At 44.3% G+C, this 18,912-nt stretch overlaps 9 protein-coding genes across 9 annotated transcripts; 4 read left to right on the plus strand and 5 right to left on the minus strand.

The window, feature by feature from the left end:
• Window positions 1-80: 80 nt before the first annotated feature.
• O0I10_001198 (uncharacterized protein) lies at window positions 81-2,057 on the minus strand (the record flags this gene model as incomplete). The annotated part of the gene is made up of 7 exons (XM_058481295.1): window positions 81-382; window positions 465-608; window positions 680-773; window positions 832-972; window positions 1,031-1,120; window positions 1,184-1,378; window positions 1,437-2,057. 7 exons carry the CDS (start codon window positions 2,055-2,057, stop codon window positions 81-83), a joined length of 1,587 nt encoding a protein of 528 aa, XP_058347933.1.
• Window positions 2,058-2,896: 839 nt separating this feature from the next.
• On the minus strand, window positions 2,897-4,618 carry O0I10_001199 (uncharacterized protein; the record flags this gene model as incomplete). Its single annotated transcript, XM_058481296.1, has 2 exons — window positions 2,897-4,017; window positions 4,081-4,618. 2 exons carry the CDS (start codon window positions 4,616-4,618, stop codon window positions 2,897-2,899), a joined length of 1,659 nt encoding a protein of 552 aa, XP_058347934.1.
• A 473-nt stretch (window positions 4,619-5,091) lies between these two features.
• O0I10_001200 (uncharacterized protein) lies at window positions 5,092-7,543 on the minus strand (the record flags this gene model as incomplete). The annotated part of the gene is made up of 4 exons (XM_058481297.1): window positions 5,092-6,941; window positions 7,007-7,252; window positions 7,325-7,400; window positions 7,481-7,543. 4 exons carry the CDS (start codon window positions 7,541-7,543, stop codon window positions 5,092-5,094), a joined length of 2,235 nt encoding a protein of 744 aa, XP_058347935.1.
• Window positions 7,544-8,393: 850 nt separating this feature from the next.
• O0I10_001201 (uncharacterized protein) lies at window positions 8,394-10,701 on the plus strand (the record flags this gene model as incomplete). Its single annotated transcript, XM_058481298.1, has 6 exons — window positions 8,394-8,715; window positions 8,774-9,013; window positions 9,142-9,205; window positions 9,270-10,029; window positions 10,092-10,395; window positions 10,466-10,701. 6 exons carry the CDS (start codon window positions 8,394-8,396, stop codon window positions 10,699-10,701), a joined length of 1,926 nt encoding a protein of 641 aa, XP_058347936.1.
• A 220-nt stretch (window positions 10,702-10,921) lies between these two features.
• On the plus strand, window positions 10,922-12,761 carry O0I10_001202 (uncharacterized protein; the record flags this gene model as incomplete). The annotated part of the gene is made up of 6 exons (XM_058481299.1): window positions 10,922-11,021; window positions 11,089-11,182; window positions 11,240-11,378; window positions 11,455-11,793; window positions 11,852-12,580; window positions 12,645-12,761. 6 exons carry the CDS (start codon window positions 10,922-10,924, stop codon window positions 12,759-12,761), a joined length of 1,518 nt encoding a protein of 505 aa, XP_058347937.1.
• A 328-nt stretch (window positions 12,762-13,089) lies between these two features.
• On the plus strand, window positions 13,090-13,536 carry O0I10_001203 (uncharacterized protein; the record flags this gene model as incomplete). Its single annotated transcript, XM_058481300.1, has 1 exon — window positions 13,090-13,536. One exon carries the CDS (start codon window positions 13,090-13,092, stop codon window positions 13,534-13,536), a length of 447 nt encoding a protein of 148 aa, XP_058347938.1.
• A 970-nt stretch (window positions 13,537-14,506) lies between these two features.
• O0I10_001204 (uncharacterized protein) lies at window positions 14,507-15,799 on the minus strand (the record flags this gene model as incomplete). Its single annotated transcript, XM_058481301.1, has 1 exon — window positions 14,507-15,799. The coding sequence occupies one exon, from the start codon at window positions 15,797-15,799 to the stop codon at window positions 14,507-14,509; it is 1,293 nt and encodes a 430-aa protein (XP_058347939.1).
• A 369-nt stretch (window positions 15,800-16,168) lies between these two features.
• Window positions 16,169-16,530, minus strand: O0I10_001205 (uncharacterized protein; the record flags this gene model as incomplete). The annotated part of the gene is made up of 2 exons (XM_058481302.1): window positions 16,169-16,290; window positions 16,380-16,530. 2 exons carry the CDS (start codon window positions 16,528-16,530, stop codon window positions 16,169-16,171), a joined length of 273 nt encoding a protein of 90 aa, XP_058347940.1.
• A 669-nt stretch (window positions 16,531-17,199) lies between these two features.
• Window positions 17,200-18,585, plus strand: O0I10_001206 (uncharacterized protein; the record flags this gene model as incomplete). Its single annotated transcript, XM_058481303.1, has 6 exons — window positions 17,200-17,251; window positions 17,311-17,385; window positions 17,460-17,523; window positions 17,578-17,936; window positions 18,005-18,489; window positions 18,550-18,585. The coding sequence occupies 6 exons, from the start codon at window positions 17,200-17,202 to the stop codon at window positions 18,583-18,585; spliced, it is 1,071 nt and encodes a 356-aa protein (XP_058347941.1).
• Between the last annotated feature and the right edge of the window lie 327 nt (window positions 18,586-18,912).

The raw sequence follows: 18,912 nt of genomic DNA on the forward strand, positions 1-18,912 counted from the left end.
AGTATACATGTACAGATTCGGCGTAGTTAACATAAGGTGCATTATACAAATGAAGGACGAGGATATGGTATGTAGAATTATTAGCGAGGGGTAGGTTCATTAGATGATTGAGCAGGGGTCGTTGTTGTTGTTGTTGTTGTATTTGTTTCTGGATTCGTTAAAGCAGCAAGGCGATCACGAGACAATGCATAGGGTGTCCACGTCAACTTTACAGGATCAACTTCTGGATAACCTCGATGGTCGATTTGTTTCAAATGCTGCCTGATAATATCATGATCGACTTGCAGATAATACTGGTTGGTTTCATTCTCCTTCAACATCCCCAAGAGCTCCAAAGTCGTAATCACATCATCCACAGTCATGGCTGTTCGGTGGCTCAACTCTAATGCCCCATTTAATATCACACCAAGGAAATGAATGGTTTAGGAGTAGTTTTATGAGGGGAATGATGATAAACAACTCACCTTCAATACTAACGGGTGTGTCTTGGCGGTCAAGCTCCTTAAAGATCGTCGTTTTCCAGTACTTGCGGTAACTCAGCAATCCAAGATTTGACAACGGCTTTTCGGGTGATCCTGTGGTCTCCTCCTTTTTTGTTAGCAGGTAGCCTAAAGCAAGGAGATGACACACGCGTTAATCCTACATGTACACGTTGGGGCGGGATCGCCATGATACTTGCTGAAATCAATGAGGTATTGTCCATAGCCTTTCCGCTGATGTACTGGGAGCGTAAGAATACATGATACGTTGTAGTTCATGACCGATCGTTTTTCCTTTACAATGATAACTTAGCATGTGATGATTTCCTCTCTCCTGGTTCCTTCAACTTACCTTTGAGAAATAACCCACGAGGTGGCATCCATTATCATCGACCTCCGTCATGACATAGAATAGGAATGGTTCAACATCATAGTAGAGCGTCTTGTGATCGATAAACATCTTGCCCAGCAAACAGAGATTTTGGCAGTAAATCTACATACATATCACGTTGGCATTTCCCATCCACATAAAAAAGCGCATCCCTTCTTACCTTATTCTTTCTACCATCCACCTCAAATATTGATATTGCTCCATCACGATAAATCTCGTCACCAGGTGGATGTCGAAAAGGGCATTTCCTCTAATGTAATACGATGAATCACTCCGATCCTTCCAATCTCATGTGATTATCCTTCTTCCTTACCTTGTGTCGACCAGCGACAAATTCACTGTGCATGTACTTTAAGCAGAATTCACAAAAGAATAGGGTGGGATACTGGCTGTATTCTTCTGGATAGGGCGCCACAAACCAAGTCTTGATCAAGTAGTTGCCGATGCGTATCTTTTCAATCCTAGGCATATCCGTTGGTGCTGATTCTGCATTCTGATGGATCTTTGACTATGGACGTATATAAGTAACATCCTTGTACGATTCCTCCTTTTTCCTTTTATCATACCATAACATTGCCGGATCGGTCAAAGCGATGCTTATCAGTATCTGAAGGCGTCCCTCGCTTCGTTTTTGCCTCGGCTTCAGTGAGCTTGTTTCCAAAGGTGCGGAGAATTTTGTCGCTATCATCTTGTGCTGGCGATGAATGAAGCTCTTTGTCGTTATCTTGTTGCCGCCTTCGTTTTCGTTGTTGTTGCTGCTCACTGTGTTTGCTGCTCGTACTATGTCCTCTCTTTGTATGAACTCCTTTGACGCGCTTTTTATGTCGTTCTTCATTGACCTGAAAACGTGCCGTTTCACTGCTTTTAGAAGAAGTATCCTGTTGTTGTTGTTGCTGTTTTGATGGCTGTTGTTGCTGCCTTGATGGTATCCTTATGGTTGTTGAAGTTGTTTTCTTCTTTGGCTTTACAGTTGTTGTGGCAGTGGTATTTGTTGTAGGTTTGCTGGCTGTCGCTGCTGCTTCGGTTGTTGGTGTCGCTGTTGCTGCTGCAGCTGCTACACGAGAAGATCGCCAAGGAGATGTGGAAGCAATGATGCGTCGTTTGGATGAGGGTTTGGATGGTGTCAGAGTATTCGATTCATCGTCAGAAGTGGATTTGCGTTTACGCCCACGCGTGATCATGGGCATTGAAGAGTTGAAACGGCGGATAGAGGCAAGTCAAAAGACCACCACGTCTTCTTTGAACACTATCGGAGTTACCACACTCACGATGCACACATCCAACAAAGAGTGATCGCATAATGTCATACCTTGCACATTTGACCGACATGGACTTCTATTCATTGTTTCTTTGTATTGCTAGATTCATTGTCTATGTAAATGGGATCATTGTACAACTCAACGAGATGCAATGAGGTATCATAGTACAATCTACTAGCACGTATTAGGCTTTCAGTGTCGACTACTAGAATAAACAATAGCGTACTTCTTTGACGATATCGATATCTGTAAACACAAATGAAACGTGTGCGTGAGGATGATATGTATGAATCGTTTTCATTTCCATCGTGCATGATGGCGTTCAAGAGATAATTTGCTATGCTGATGGATGATGCATGCATGATGTATGTAGCAGTGCTAGTTGTCACGTGGGGCTGTTGATTTTGGTATACGGCAGCAGCAGCGACATTTGATGTATAGCAAATCATTGCATGTGATGAAACAGAGGCACAGCGTGGCTGATCGCCATTGCTTTTACAAATAAAAAGACACGCTAATGCAGTTGATGTTTCACCTGATAACAACAACAACATGGATGTCCCAAAATAGCAGTGACATATCTGATCACGGAAATAGCTATGAAAACAGCATACAAAAGCTAAACCATAAAGATTTATACACACTCTTACAGTCTTTATTTACTAAGGTATACGCGAATTGAGTGGTGGAAATAATCAAACAAGGGAGAGGGGGAGGTATGAGGAATAAGAGAGGGATGGATCATGGGGAGGGGTTGTGTAATGTTGTTACAAGTTGAAAATCAAGGCTGCAAGGGCAACAGGGGCAGCAATGCTGCATAAGACAGGTCGCAAATACGAGCTACCACTTCCAGCAGGAGCACCTTCAATACCTGAAGCTGATGCCGATGATGAGCTAGCATCGGATGATGAAGACGAGAGAGTAGGGCTCAAACCACCAGCTGAGGATGAGCCAAATGAATCAGCTGAGGATGGAGACAAGGCTGAAGAATCAGTTGCTGAAGCTCCAGAGAAATCACTTGCGCTTACACCTGATGAACCAAATGCATCACTTGCAGATGCACTATCCGTAGGGGATGAAGCATCACCACTAGCAGAAGCATCACCACTAGCAGAGGCATCACCACTAGCAGAAGCATCACCACTAGCAAAAGCATCACCACTTGCAGAGGCATCACTAGCAGTAGCATCACCACTTGCAGAGGCATCACTAGCAGTAGCATCATCACTTGCAGAGGCGTCACTAGCAGTAGCATCATCACTTGTAGTAGCATCACCACTTGCAGAAGCTGCTGAAGCATCTGATTCAGAAGATCCAGATGCATCTTCGGATGGAGAAGCTTCTGTAGAACCGCTATCGGAAGAGGAGGAGGCATCTGAAGAGCTTGAATCATCGGCACCAGTGGCACTAGCAGTGCTCACATCACCACTTGATGAGCCATCATCGGCACCAGAAGCTTGGGCATCTTGATCACTGCTACCACTATCCGATGATGATGCACCAGCAGCAACAGCAACACCTTGGTCGTCACCAGAAGGATCACTGCCATCTTGAGAGTCATCGGCAGCAGCAGTGGCATCTTGAGAATCATCACCAGAGGGATCGCTGCCATCTTGGGAGTCATCACCAGCAGCAGTGGCATCTTGAGAATCATCACCGGAAGGATCACTGCCATCTTGAGAATCATCGGCAGCAGCAGTGGCATCTTGGGAATCATCACCAGAGGGATCGCTGCTATCTTGAGAATCATCGGCAGAAGCAGTGGCATCTTGAGAATCATCACCAGAGGGATCGCTGCTATCTTGAGAGCTATCGGCAGATGAATCACCAACATCGCGCGATTCAGCAGCAGAGCTATCATTATCACCTTCATCATCTTGAGAGCCATCTATGAATAGCAAACGTCAGCTATCAATGCATGCATGTTTAATCCGAAAAATATGTTTCTTACCATCTTGGCTATCGCCACTGTCATCATCTTGAGCATCACCACTTTCATCATCTTGGGTGTCTTGACCAGTAGTATCATCACCATTATCATCACCATTATCATCTGCAGATGATGCTTGTGCATCGGAAGACGATTCGTCATCGTTATTGCTGTCATCTTGGCCATCGTCTTGGTTATCAACATCTTGGCCATCATCTTGGTTATCGTTATCTTGGCTGTCATCTTGGTTATCATCATCTTGGGAATCATCTTGATTATCGCTATCTTGAGAATCATCATCCTTGGAAGATGAATCATGATCATCACTTTGAGAAGAATCATCATCTTGGGAAGATGAATCCTGATCGTCACTGCTACTGCCACTATCGTGACCCTTGTGGCGTTTCAACAATTGTGCACCAACAACGGTAGTATCTAGAGCGCCAACAGCATTTTGATGATCGAGAGCATAGCCTACAGGTGCGGGTAGACCTTGAGTGGTGGTTGCCAAGATGGCTGAAGTAATGAGAGTGATGACAAGAGGATTGGTGGGCTTCATTATTGAATTGTATACAAAGAAATGTGTGTGATTCTACAGCTCCCAACAGAGATCGACGGCTGGTCTTTTATAGTTGATCGTCGTCGTTTGTGTATGTATGTATGTATGTGTGAGTGTGTACTATAAATAAGGTTTCTTTCTCCTCAGTAACAAATGTACATATGTTTATCTCTCCTAAGGATCGTCCGCGCCATTTTCGGTGTTGCGCCGACAAGAGAGAAAAAAAAGGATCGACGACGCCCTGGTACCCAAACAAAAAAACAACGACTAAACAAGCCCAATTTCACCACTAATGCATGAGTGTATGCGAGTGAGACAAATTTAGTAACGTTTTACTTTATATGCTCTCGCTTTGTTTTTACATGTGCATGTGTATAAGAGAGAGAGAGTGTGTGTGTGAGTGTAAAAATACATGAAAGAAGAAGGAGAATCAAATGAGACAGGGGGTGGAAAAAGCTAATCTCTCTTTTCATTCAAGGGTGACTAGGAGGAGGAGGAGGAGGATGTCGTGCATCGACCTGCGCTTGGATCCGTTGAGCTAATGCTGCTTTGAAATCTTTTTCATCATCCTCCTTATTGCGAGGTGGTGGTCTTGGAGGGATATGTGGTGCTTTGTTTACTGGATGGTGGTTGTGGTCATCATCGTGGCTGTGCCGATGCCAAACCTTGATAGTGTCAGGATCGTCACTTGCATCAGGAGAATAATCTTCCATACTGGTGGCTCGACTACCACCTGTAAGCGTGCTTTGCGATATGCTGCCGGTACTAAATCTCATCAATGAGCTAGTGTTGCTGATCACTGAACTAGTATGATGATTGCTCCCTGTAGTGCTACGATAGGAGGAGGACCCGGGTTGTTGCTGTTGGCGTGGCGGTTCTCGTAACACGCTAAGCTCATCAATCGTATTCTGATTCACCCAAGATCGCATTAATAGATATTGTGTAATTGTCTGTTGTTGCTCTTCGAGACTATCCTCTTCGACCATATTTTCTTTGTTTGCTGCATCATCATCGTTGTTGTTGTTGTTGCTGTTCCCCCCAAACATGCCACCACTAAATCTTCCAATGCCTGATGCAGACCGATGCAATAAGGCGCTCGATAAAGCTGCAGGACGCAAGTGATGGTGTTTTTGCGCTGCTTTCACAAACCAATTCGGTGGCACAGCAGTGTAGGCTGGTCCTTTTTGAAAACTGCTAATGATATCAAGGACGGCTGCAACGCGTGGATCCTCCATGGCAGCAGCTTTGTTATTGTTGGCAGCAGCAAGCATGTACGTCATATCATGAATAAACGTTCCCAAGAAAGGTACAGTAGGCTTGGTATAATGTTCGGCACGAATATTGGCTGCACTACGTCCTTGGATAACGGATGCATTCACCATGCCCATATGCTCACGATATTTGCCGTAATTGTCGCTCTCGCTCATCAATTCATTGAGTCCTTCAAGCTTGGTCATGCTCTTTTTGGGAATATAAGCCCATGTTCGTCGTAATCGTTGCACAGGTGGTGTACCAAGGGCTGATACAATGGCTTTGAGTGTTTGATAATTGTTGAGATCCAAGCACTTTGATGCCACTTTAATCCAATGGTTGATATGCTGAGCACGTGAAGAAGCTTCTTGGGGTAAAAGAATGGTATGTTCAATGACGCGAGTCAAGTAATTGAAGAAATCGGTAGATGCAACGATGCGTGGATGAGGATGTTTTGCTGAATGTTCCAATAATGCTTTTGGTGGAATTGCATTGAAGATGGCGCTTTCGATGAGGGTGACTTGATAAGCGATCATGTGTGCTGGGAATTGCAATATGGTTGGGATGGTAGCGGCACTCATGTACAGCGTACGTACACGATTCAAGGTATGTTTCACATCAGCTGCAGCTCCCGTGTATTGTAAGATGGTGTTATCCAATTCAGCAGCTTTGTTTCCACTTGTTTGTTGTTTACGCTGTCTGCAATCTTTGATGATGCTTTCCAATTCATCTAACCTGGCCTGCAGGATACGATGCGTTGTCAAGAGAGGTGGTGCTGGAATGATGGGAAGATGATCGGTGTTGAGTGATGTTGTTGTTGGTGGGCTAAGGCTATCGCCAGCATTGGTTTGTGCAGGAACAAGATGCGTTGGGTCGACTTTGCCTTCTGCAACGGCTCTGTTGTGCATCACTTTGGTTGCCATGTCATCATGTGGAGGGGTCTCGGAATGAGGTCGTCGATAGTTATCAATGTTGGGATCATTGGCTGGTGATTGAGGTGCACTCACAGGGCGGATATCATCAGGTAATGGACGCTGTGGAATACGTGGTTTGGGTACAGGTGGTTGGTGGTCTATAATGATTAATAGCACGTGTGTCAATAATAAAAGTACTGCTACTATTGCTGATATTAATTACCCAAATCTTTGATCGGAGATGCTGGCCGGGATGGAGTAGGTCGTAATGGCTTTGGAGGGATGACAGGCTTTTGTATACGAGAAGGTTTGGGTGGAAGAGGGGGTCGAGGTGACTTTGGTGCAATAGGCTGCTCGGGTATCTGATTTTTGGATGGCGAATGGGTGTCGATGATATGTTCAATATGTGTCAAACAAGTGTGCATCGCGGAGATCAATGCCGTATACTGCTTTGGTTGCGAGACAATGGCTACTCACAATAATGCTAAGCGTGAGACTTTTTCGTTGCATTCAACTAGGATACCACCCCTTTTTTACTTACAAGAATGGATAAACTTGATATCATAGAGACCCTGCAATGCTTGTTGTGTTATATCCATATAGGACATATAGGCATCCTACGAAACCGCGTTCGATATATAAGTCCAACCTTCTTTTTCCGTGATGGTGTGCATTGGGGTGTTGTTAATGAGCTCACCTTGACTTTTCCTTCCTCTTCGAGCCGAGTGGCTGATAGAAGAGACGCCTCAACATGTTGCATCACGGCGAGAGAGCGATTGCAGAATGCCCGATGGTAGATGTGTGGAAAGAGAAGAAGGAAGGATACTGAGTCAGCGCCTTGTACAGCGCTCTGAATAATTTACGAGCCAAATCTGGTGGTGCGACTTGTGTATGTGTGTGCCCATTGTTTGCTGTTATCCATATTCGTTCAATTGGCTCAAAGAAACAAAAGACATCTCATTGTCCTTTTATAAAAGAGATTGAATGGCACCATTCCTCGATAATCGAATGCAAATTATGTCACTTTTCATGCGTGAATGATTACATCAGGTCACACCACACCCACACACAATCCCGCCCTTGTCACAAACGTAACCCCCATCTATACTTCAAACAGGATGCATGTAACACAACCTGGTCCTTTCAGGGATGGTCACTTGTAAAAGGTGATGGACAATAATGCATGTCATCCCATTCCAAGGGAGAATGTCAAATAAAAGGTTTGTGGGTGTGTGTCTCGAACGTTGTGTGCTGGTTGCTGGGTTATCAACGTTTCAATCAACCGACATAGTAGCTGCCGGCTTTATTTACATACTTGTCTCTCTCTCTCCCTCCCCCTTGCTTCCATCAGCACCGCCATCATCATCATCATGCCATGATCCATGGCATAATAGCAACCCCCCTGATTTGCTTTTGACACCACATGTAGTAGTTGTGCAACATCTCCTTTATAACGTATATTACATTCATTACCATTCACAAATACATACGCCCCATCCTGGTTTTCTTTCATTGCCAAGCCCTTACTACATCTTATATATAAACATTCACTAAATTTACAGATCTCTTTTTCGTAAAGCATCACTTTTCCACCAAAATCGACTCTCATCATGTCAACCGAAACCGTGGTTACGCCTTTAATATCACCATCCTCCTCCAATGTCGAGTTGCAACGGTCACGGTCGACTACTATCTCTCGCCAAAAGTCGCTAAATCGCATGTTGTCATCAGCGACACGTCGTAAACGACGTGGAAGAGCCGATAGCGAAAGCATTCCAAACAAAGAGGAAAAGCCTTTATCAAGACAACGATCGTTGAGCGAGATGATGAATCGGTTGACATCCTCTTTTCGATCACGCTCGGCTAATCGATCACCAAAATCATCCTCCTTTTCCACCAAGATTGAAGATTACGAGACGTATCGCTTGATAGGTAAAATACATATACGATGATTCTATACTTGAGGTCTTACATGATCCTTTACATATAGGCTCAGGGGCAACCGCTGCTGTGTTTTCTGCTGTGCATACACCATCCCGATATCCAGTAGCTATTAAAAAGGTCAATTTGGAATTGCTTGATAAGGGTCAAGAGGATGCTTCTCGATTGGATGCTTTACGTAAAGAGATCCAGATCATGACCTTGTGTCGCCATACCCATTTGCTCCCTGTTTACCAGAGCTTTGTATCCCTATCACATTTGTATATTATCACGCCGATCATGTCAGCAGGTAATGATGATTCTTAAATTGCCACCCATGATGATGTACATACTACCCCCCCTTTTTTCCTCATCATTGTACCGTGAGACTTGTATGCATATGTATAGAGTCAGCTAATTAGACATACGCCATTTTAGGGTCCTGCCATGATCTACTAGTACACACGCAACACGAGGGTCTGGAAGAGCCCATTGTCGCATGGTAATAACAACAATCACCCTTTTCACTTTTAACACGTGTGTATAACTCAAACTCTATTTTGCAGCATTGTCAAGCAAGTGATGCTTGGTTTGGAGTACCTTCACGATAATGGGCTTGTGCACCGTGACGTCAAATCCGCCAATCTGCTTTTGGACCGGGATACTGGAACTGTCAAGCTAGCCGATTTTGGAGTGAGCAACCATCTTCGTACAATGGATGTGGTCACAGCTACAAAAACAACAACACCACCACGAAGCTCTTCATCAGCAGGTGCTTCAATAGCATCTTGTAGTCAACGCTCACGTTATCGACAACGACAACAACAACAACAACAAGCAAGACTTAAACCCGTTGGCGGTGGTGGTTCAACATCCGACGACACTAATACAACGGCGGAAGAAGATGCATTGTCAGATTCATTTATGCAGATGCTATTGCCACCATTGGCTGTTGTCGCTGCTGACAAACCACCTAGTATTGATGTACCCAGTGTGCGTATCTCACAAGCATCCACATTGGTGTTGAGTCCTCAAGGAACCCATGTGGGAGATGATGATGAAGCAAGAAGTCGACTTTTGGTACCTGGTGGTGGTGGTGGTGGTGGTTCAAGTCATCACTCTGGTGGACTTTCATGTGATTCCTCATTTAGTCGTCCAAGCAAGAATGCAGTACGCAGGTCGTTTGTTGGCACACCTTGCTGGATGGCTCCTGAAATTCTGAAAAATCGTGAATACAATACCCTTGTTGACATTTGGTCATTGGCTGTCACTGCCATTGAGTTGGCCTGTGGCCGACCCCCTTACACGGATCATGATCCCATGGCGGTAAGTATAGTATACATCTAAATGCCATATACACATTGTGCGTAAGCTAATAATAGGATTAGATTTTCTCCATGATAGTCAATGATCCACCACCTACATTAGCATCCAGTGGATGTCAATATGACTATACCATTTATTTTCAGAGCTTTTTGGATCAATGTTTGCACAAAGACCCAGAGTCACGTTGCTCGGCAACGGAAGCTTTGGCACATCCATTCTTGAAAAGAGCACCCACACCCCAATTGCTGATGCGATTTTTGGCCAAGATCGATTTGGATAAACGTCCTGATTTACATTATCATGGTGTACCAGCCATTGTGGGTTCTGGTGGACGCAATCATCATCACCATGTAGGAGCAGGCCAAGGTATATATATATATAAATCATTCATCCAATGAAACGAAGCATCACCTAATAGGGTCACTTTTTTTATTAGCATGGGATTTTTCACCAAGACAATCGGTACAGCTTCGTGACCCTGAAGAAGAAGAAGAAAATTCGCCTTTGGATTCTGAACCACCCATGACACCTCCACAAGAACTCAATGATAGCATCACTTCACAAACAGGCATCCTACAACATCATCATTATCATCAAGAGGAGTGCAGTAGCCCCATTGCCCTTGATGTCGATTTGACCAAGGTCGGTCAACATATGCGTCAGGTCGCCTAAAAAGCATATACAACATAGCCAGAAACAATAAAATGCTTGCATAGTAGTCATCCATTTGAAACATGTTTATTTAATGACAAAGATTGTTGGGTTGCTAGGCTACAAAGAAGCCATCCCGTATCTTGTATCACAAGGGGCAGCAGCAGCCGACTGAGTTGTTCGAATTTATTGCTGAGAAGCATGGTTCTCCCCCGCCAACCGTTGTTGTACCAGTGCTCCAATGCGGATCTGCTACTACGATCTACTCAATGTCGAACGAACGGCAACCGACGTCGACCTTAAAAAGGCGTATCGAAAGCAAGCTTTAATATGGCATCCTGGTCAGCAATAGAGCGATTCGAAATGGACTAAAGAGCTTCTTATTGATTGGAAACGTCTCATATATAGACAAGAATGCCGATCGTGTTGAGGAGGCAACTGCGCGATTTGCCATGATCCAAGAGGCCTATGAAGTCTTATCCGATCCACATGAGCGTGCATGGTAATAGAAGATATATACCTATAGCCATGTTTTATGTACGCTGAGTGTCTATAAAAGGTACGATGGACATCGTGATGCAATTCTCCGTGGAGACGATCGCCCTGGTAGCAAGGATAGCAGTGCTGGAACAACAGCCGAGGATCTCATGCGATACTTTAGCATGTCAGAGTTCCGTGGTTTTGGAGATGATGACAAGGTAGGTTACAAAAAAAAAAAGAGAGAGAGAGAGAGAGAGGGGATGTTGCATTGTCATTTAACGTGTTACTTTGTAGGGCTTTTATGCTGTCTATCGCAAGCTGTTTCAAAAACTTGATGAGGAAGAAGCATCCGCTTACATGCCAGATGAAAATGATGCCCAATCCTTTACACATCACCCATCATTTGGCAATTCGAAGACACCCTTTGCGGATCAGGATGGCTATCTCGGCTATGGCGCTTATGCTCGTGATTTCTATGCAGCATGGATGAATTTCAGCAGTGTCAAATCATTTGCATGGATGGACAAATGGCGATTACCTGATGCACCCAATCGATTTGTACGTCGAGCCATGGAAAAGGAGAATAGAAAGGCACGTGAAGTGGCAAGGAAAGAATACAATGACACCGTCAGGGTATGTAGGATATATACTATTTTTATAGGGAGGCTCATTGTTAACAAGAGGGTTGTAGAGTTTGGCAGCCTTTGTACGTAAACGTGATCCACGTTTCAAAAAATATCAAGTGGAGGAACAGCAACGACGTGAAGCCATTCAAGCTGAACAAAAGGCTCGTGCACAACGTGAAAAGGAAGAGCTCCAAGCACAACTTGCCTCATACAAGGAGCAAGAATGGGAAAAGGTTACCATGGTATTATCCGAAGATGAGGAAGAGGAGGACAATGATGGCGCTGCAAATGATGAAACGGATTTTTACTGCGTGGTCTGCGACAAGTTTTACAAGAGCGAGCAACAATACGTGGCGCATGAAAGCAGTCGAAAGCATGTCAAGCTTGCTCAAGCCATGAAACAAGAAATGATGGCTGATGATGAAGCCTTTGATTTCACATCCAAGGATACAGCAGCAAACGAGGCATCGCTCCCTATACCAGAAGATGATGGCGACGTACCCATTATCACCAGCTCATCCAAAAAGAAGAAAAAGAATAAAAAGGGTCCCAAATTTGGTTTTGAGCAAGCTGATGATGACGCCAACGAGGAGGATGAGATCAGTCAATTGACAGCAGCGCTTGAGCTTGAACAACGGTCTCGACGAAGGAGGAAAAATAGCCCTGGATCAGAAGTCTCTGCTGCTGCAGCAGATGAACAAGACAATGTCCCCCAGAAGGAGAGTGCCAAAGCCAAGCGTGAAAAGAGAAAGGAAAAGAAGAAACAAAAGGAAGAAAAGGAAAAGGAACAAGGCGTAAGTAGTACTCTTGGATTATGATGTGATGTGATCATTGATTGACGTGGATGATTGTACATAGCAACGATGCAATGTCTGTGGTGAAAGTTTTGAAACACGAAATCAGCTCTTCAATCATATCAAAAGCACGGGTCATGCGCTTGCAGTACCACAAGGCAAAGGCGGCAAAAGACGATGACAGTAGTAGATACATAGACCAATGTAGTATAGATAAAACCGATTTTGTATTGATCCGAAAATGTCACTTGTTGGGAACTTTGGGATTTATTCATAAGAGAGTCTTTATATGGATGGTTGTTATGATACGTATAAGAAAGAATAGGTACCCACGGTTACCATGGTGCGTGGAACAACAATAAAATCATATGTGGTCAAGTGATGGGAACGGCTGGGATACAGTCAATGATGATACATAATACTACACATGACTATCACATCTTTTTTTTTCTTACTCGACACCACAACTAAGCCCACCACCACATACCCAACTTATACCGTGCCCTCTGATGGCAACCACCACAACAACACCGGTCGATACATTGCACCCATCAGCAGCCGTTTCTAATAATGAGCCCAAGGCTTGGCTCAGAGCCCATGGTCGTGTCCTGCCGCAATTCCTGATTACGTTGACGTCGTATATGGCGATTGGGACTTTGGCAGTATTTACGGTGACGTCGCTCTTTTGCTTTTTTCTTGCCGTCAGTGTATGTGAAGATGTGATCCGTGCGGCTATCCCTACACGTTTACTGCAATATGAATGGATCATTGTGATTGACAAGGTGCAGGCACACTTGACGCATTTTGCCGAGTGGGAGCAGCGGAAAAGAGACGCATGGCCATTCAAATACCGAGATATGGATCGCTTCCACAAGATGCTAGTTTATTTGACAGAATACCTAAGAGACTATGTGCACCACCACCGTCATCATCAACATCAAACACCTACCAAATAAAAAAGGAGGAATAACAAACATAAAGGGAATTTCGATATCATGCAGGGGAATCCTTAGCACAATTGACTATAGTTCATAAAGAGGAGGGTGTATGTAACCGATCGATCGCCAACAAAGAAAAACATTGGGAATACGGATCGATCTCTGTTGCTGTGGAAAAAAGGGAGGGAAGAGGAGGAAGAGGAGGAGGAGGAGGAGGAAAAGAGCAAGCGTCAAGGGCGATGATGAGGATTTGGGAACAAAAACATAGACCTGGATTTACCATTTCAAACCGATATAGCAATAACAAAAGGAGGTGGTGAGTAATCATCTCGATAGGTCATCGTTTGTTTTATGGAGATCTTGCATTGTGGGCGATTCGATCGTAATCTTTTCTCCCTCTCTTCAGGTACATACACATACACGGAAGAACAATGTCCACTGTATGAGCATGTGTCATGATCATTGGGTACGTTCTTCTCCTCCTCCTCGGCTTTTTCTTTGTTGTACGTACGTAAGGAGGTATCATTGTTGCTCGATCGAATACGTACGTATCATCTTGGCTCCATTGATCTCTCGTTACGATGTTCCTTTCCAGGCACCCGGTAAGAGGTGGGATCGCACCGGCCAACATGTTGTAAGCTTAGCAACCATTCAAGGAAAACAAATGGCATTTATGGGAAACGATCGAGAGAGCAAACAACTCCTTTACTACGATCATCATCATCACCCATCTCCTTTGTCACAAGGAGAGAACACCAACCACTATGTACCACCACCAACCACCCACTCACTTTGACCATGGTTGCCACACAGCATGCATTATTTACGTACGTTCGCTCTCTCTCTCTCTCTTTTCTCCCACATGTCAGGAACATCCCCGTACACTTTCTAGTTAGGATAACACTCGGACCAGTTGACTAATTTATGGAAAAGAGGCGTTGAATAATTTTTTTAAAGTTTCAAAAGCACGGGGCTATACGATTTGAGATCATGATGCTTTCGACCGGTTAGCAATACAGGTGGTGTTGACCACTTGATGCTGAGCTGCAGGACATCCCAAACCATAGCTAATTCCTTTGTATAATGCTGCTGTACCCATAAGCGTGATCATTTCAGCCGAAAGAGAAAGCAAGTTGGCACAAAGATTAGGAACCGATTCAAGAGGAGGAGAAGGAGGAGATGAAGTAGTGGTTGTGGTAGTAGTAGAAGTAGCACCTATATTTGGACAAGGTGATCCTGGTGGAGATGGTGGTGGTGTTGAAGAAGAAGTCGTAGTAGTATCAGATGGAGATGAGAAAAAAGACCATAACCAGCCTCCCCCTTCATAGACATCATTATGCTGTATGCTGCTGGTATCTTTGGACGAGGGTGAGAGGGGAGGACTAGGTGGTAGGGTGATTGGGGGTGTTTGTGTCTGAAGTGGTGATGTTGTGGTAGTGGTTGTTGATGATGATGAATCGTTTGATCGTGCTGCTAACAAAAGAGCTTTGGCTCGTTGACAGGCTGCAGAGGATGACTTGCCACCATTACTACCGTTGCTATTGCTACGTTTATGCTTGGAGCGTGAAGAAGAAGGGTTACGTCTCAATGGCATATCGGCATGATAAATGTACTCGAGAACATCAGGTTTGAATCGCAAAGTCCTCTTTTTGGTCGTAACATCATGTTGTTCAATCATGTCAAAGTCCATCATGGTGGTGGTATGATCAGCTGGAAAGCTTCGTCGTTTGACTTTTTTGAATGCAGCCTTGCCCAAAAGCTTTTCAACATACTCTTCCTTGGTCTCGCTCCTTTTTTTCAGGGCGGGTTTCAAAGCCATGTTGGTATCATGATGATGATGGTGGTTAGGATGTGTTGTTGTTGTGGATACACCAGCCAAACGTTTTTCAAAATCGATATCATTGTCATCTCGACGAAAGAGGGGACCATACAGCCAAATGACATCTGAGTTTTTTTGCCAGTTGATGTCGATCGGGTCGATCTTGAGGCCATGTTGAGCTGCATGTTGTCGCCAACCCACGTTTTCCAATCGACACAACCGATATTCGTCGCTCAGCAACCGATTTTTTTCTTTGGATAAGGATGAAAAGGCTTTAGTGGTAGGTATGCCAAGACCCCATTGACGTAAGGCATCATGTTGAGAATCCAATTGACCTTGAACGGATAGTAGTTTTCGTCGAGTTTCAGCGAGTTGTCGTTTTAGTTCGAGTGATGCACATCCAAGATCGAGTGCTTCCCATTGGTGCGAAAAGTAATCAACAGTGACAAAGGGGCGACTCATAACATACGGAAAAGTGGAGAAGAAAGAAAGGTAGCAGGATGGCTATTTCAATTTTTGTAGGCAATTCACATTTTCCAGGGATAATATGAGATGATGATGATGATTGCAATAGGTTCTTTATCCGAGAACTAGGATCATTGGGAGCAAGGGGGGTGAAGATTAGGGAAAGGTGAGTGAGCATAGTGACCAAGATAATCAAAAATAGAGAAAAGATGGCTACATTATGGGTATGAATACGGATGGGTGCGTGGGTGTGTATGTGCGTGGATGGATGGAGATGTATGTTGAAAGGAGACAACGCGGTAACACCAGGGGAAACCACTCTTCCGATGACGGTTGGCTTTTCATCACACATCACACACTCCTAACCTAGTCACTCTTTTTATCCTTGTCTTGCTGTTGCTGTCCTTCGATAGCGGCAACAATCACATACGCTATTGCGACGACATTGGCCATTCCTGCTGCAGCTCCTGCGGCATAGGCACCGTTGCCTACATAACCAACAACAACATGTCAATAGTCGTTCTTGGCAACATGATCCAACTGCTGTTCCCTAGTTACTCTCCCCCACCCTCCTTACCGCCAAACACCCTATCCACTGTTGTAAAGTAGGTCCCAATCGGCAACACCACCATGGCAATGGTGAAAAGAAGAAGCTTGGCAATGACGGAGCCGCTCACTTTTGTTGTTGTCTCCAAACGATCGTGCGTTGATGTTGAAGGCTGTTGCATGTCGTCGTTGAAAAGGAAGAAAGAAAATAGCGAATTGACGGTACATCAAATCACCTATTTGTGTTGCATGAGACGTAGTTTCCATGGAGACCACACACTTTTATATATAAACATGTTTATTGACTATGATTCCTTATGATCGAAATGCGATATGAAATGTAATGTGTCTTGAGAGTGTCATTATCATCCATTGAGGTATCATATGATGAATGGCATTTATAGGGGATAGAGTGCTTGGGCGAAATGGAACTTGGATTCTTTTGAAGGAGACGAATAGGCGCAAAAAAAGAAGCATTTCGTATATTCAACAAATGGCCATTGGATCCACAAGAGTGGATTGTGATGCCCTGCATAGAAGAGAGACAAGTCTCATTATGTGGTAGTGGTGGTGGTGCTGCTGCTGCCCTCGTTCGATCAGCAAAGGAAATAAGCTCGCAGACCCCGTGTCAATGCATTCGCCTCTTTGGTTCCTTACAAGAATGCGGAATGCAGAAACATCTTTGTTGCTAGTAGCTCTCAGGGGTGGTCAAAGTAGGTAGCTAGTAGTAGTAGTAGTAGTCAGTCACCTTCCACATTTGTCAAGGAGATGTTGAGAAGAGGAGGAGGAGTTTCTCGTTGCTACTCTCTCTCTCTCTCTCTTTGTGTGTGCGTGCCTCTCTTTCGGTTCCCATGAAGATAAACCCACGCGTATTTTTTGACATTGACATTGACGGCAATAGGAGTAAGTTCAGGAGACACCATAGCTTAACCTTGATCTCCAACACACTTTCGTCTCTCTAGTTGGCCGGATAATCTTTGAGCTGTTTGCCGATGAGTGCCCAAAAACTGCTGAAAACTTTCGTGCACTCTGCACAGGTAAATCACACCACCTCCCTCACTCTTGAGACATGTTGAAACAAGTTCTTTTATATTGATGGTATGATAAATAGGTGAAATGGGATTGGGTAAAGTAAGCAGTATGCCATTGCACTATCGAGGATCGATTCTCCACAGGTAAGCGATCCCAGTTCCACTTTTGTTGATCCGTCACCTGACACGAACTTGCAGGGTTATCAAAGGGTTCATGATTCAAGGTGGTGATTTTACACGTCGTAATGGATCTGGTGGTGAAAGTATCTATGGAGCAACGTTCCCAGACGAATCATTTGTACGCAAACACACTACACATGGCCTTCTCAGCATGGCAAATCGTGGTCCCAACACACAATCATCTCAATTCTTCATCACCACTCGACCCACGCCTCATTTGGATGGAAAGCATGTCGTATTTGGTCGCGTTGTCTCGGGATACGACATTGTACAAAAGATTGAAAATGAACCTGTGGATGATCGTGATCGACCTTTGAATACCATTATGATTGCCAATTCGGGTGAATTAGTTCTTAAACTCCCACCTGGTGTTGCACGTGAGTATGATGGGAAGGGGAAGGGGTGGTAATAATGGAACACTAGGCTGATCCATGTATTTTATTAGTCAAGGATAGCAGGAAACGATCACGCTCAGTATCATCGGATGAAGGAGAGAATGGATCAGGATCATCTGCATCATCATCAGAAAGCGAAGAAGAAAGAGAACGACGTAAAAAGCGCAAGAGCAAGAAGAAGAGCAAAAAGGATCGCAAAAAGGACAAAAAGAAGAAAAAGAGAAAAAGCCGACGTAGCTCGAGTGTCGAATCCAGAAGTCCATCACGACGTCGACGTTCTCTTACACCTACACCACCTAGCGACCATGATGATAAATCACACACACGCCGATCGACAAGTAGAAGCCCAAGCAGATCCCGTAAAGTAACCAGCTCAGTAGGAAGTCGCAGCCCACGTAAAAGCCGTAGCCCAAGCCCTCGTAGGAGCTCTTCACGCCATTCACGAGGCAGCCACTATGTACCTGAATGGGAGCAACGACGACAATTTGACGATAACAAGGAACCAGGTGTAACATTCAAAGGTCGAGGCCGAAAAGTAAGTCCATTTGCATCCTCTAAAAATGTTGTCAATAGCATTAATCCTTGCTTTCGTTAGAAATTCTATCGTTCTTCTAATATGCGCGCATGGTGATCTAGCATTTGATATACTAGCTTTTTGTGTTTTACATTTCGATAAACGTGATATCAACGGATGAGTAATGTATGGTTGTTGGCTTGGCAGAATATAGGAGATAATGCATGTTTTACTACAGAGACTTTCATCATCATGCATCATGCACATACATATGGGTCTTGGCTATGCTACGGGTTCAACAGGTGTACACAATTATCATGTGCTACAAGTTTAACTACTCCCACCTGTGCAGCCACGAGGTTTTTGGTTTCTGTTCATTGAGAAAAGCCATGCATGGTATCCATAACCCACCCCCCTTCTCTCCGCCTCACCCTTTACTTTCAT

Source organism: Lichtheimia ornata (assembly GCF_029851405.1).
Source record: "Lichtheimia ornata isolate CBS 291.66 chromosome Unknown scaffold00003, whole genome shotgun sequence".
NCBI lineage: Eukaryota > Fungi > Mucoromycota > Mucoromycetes > Mucorales > Lichtheimiaceae > Lichtheimia > Lichtheimia ornata.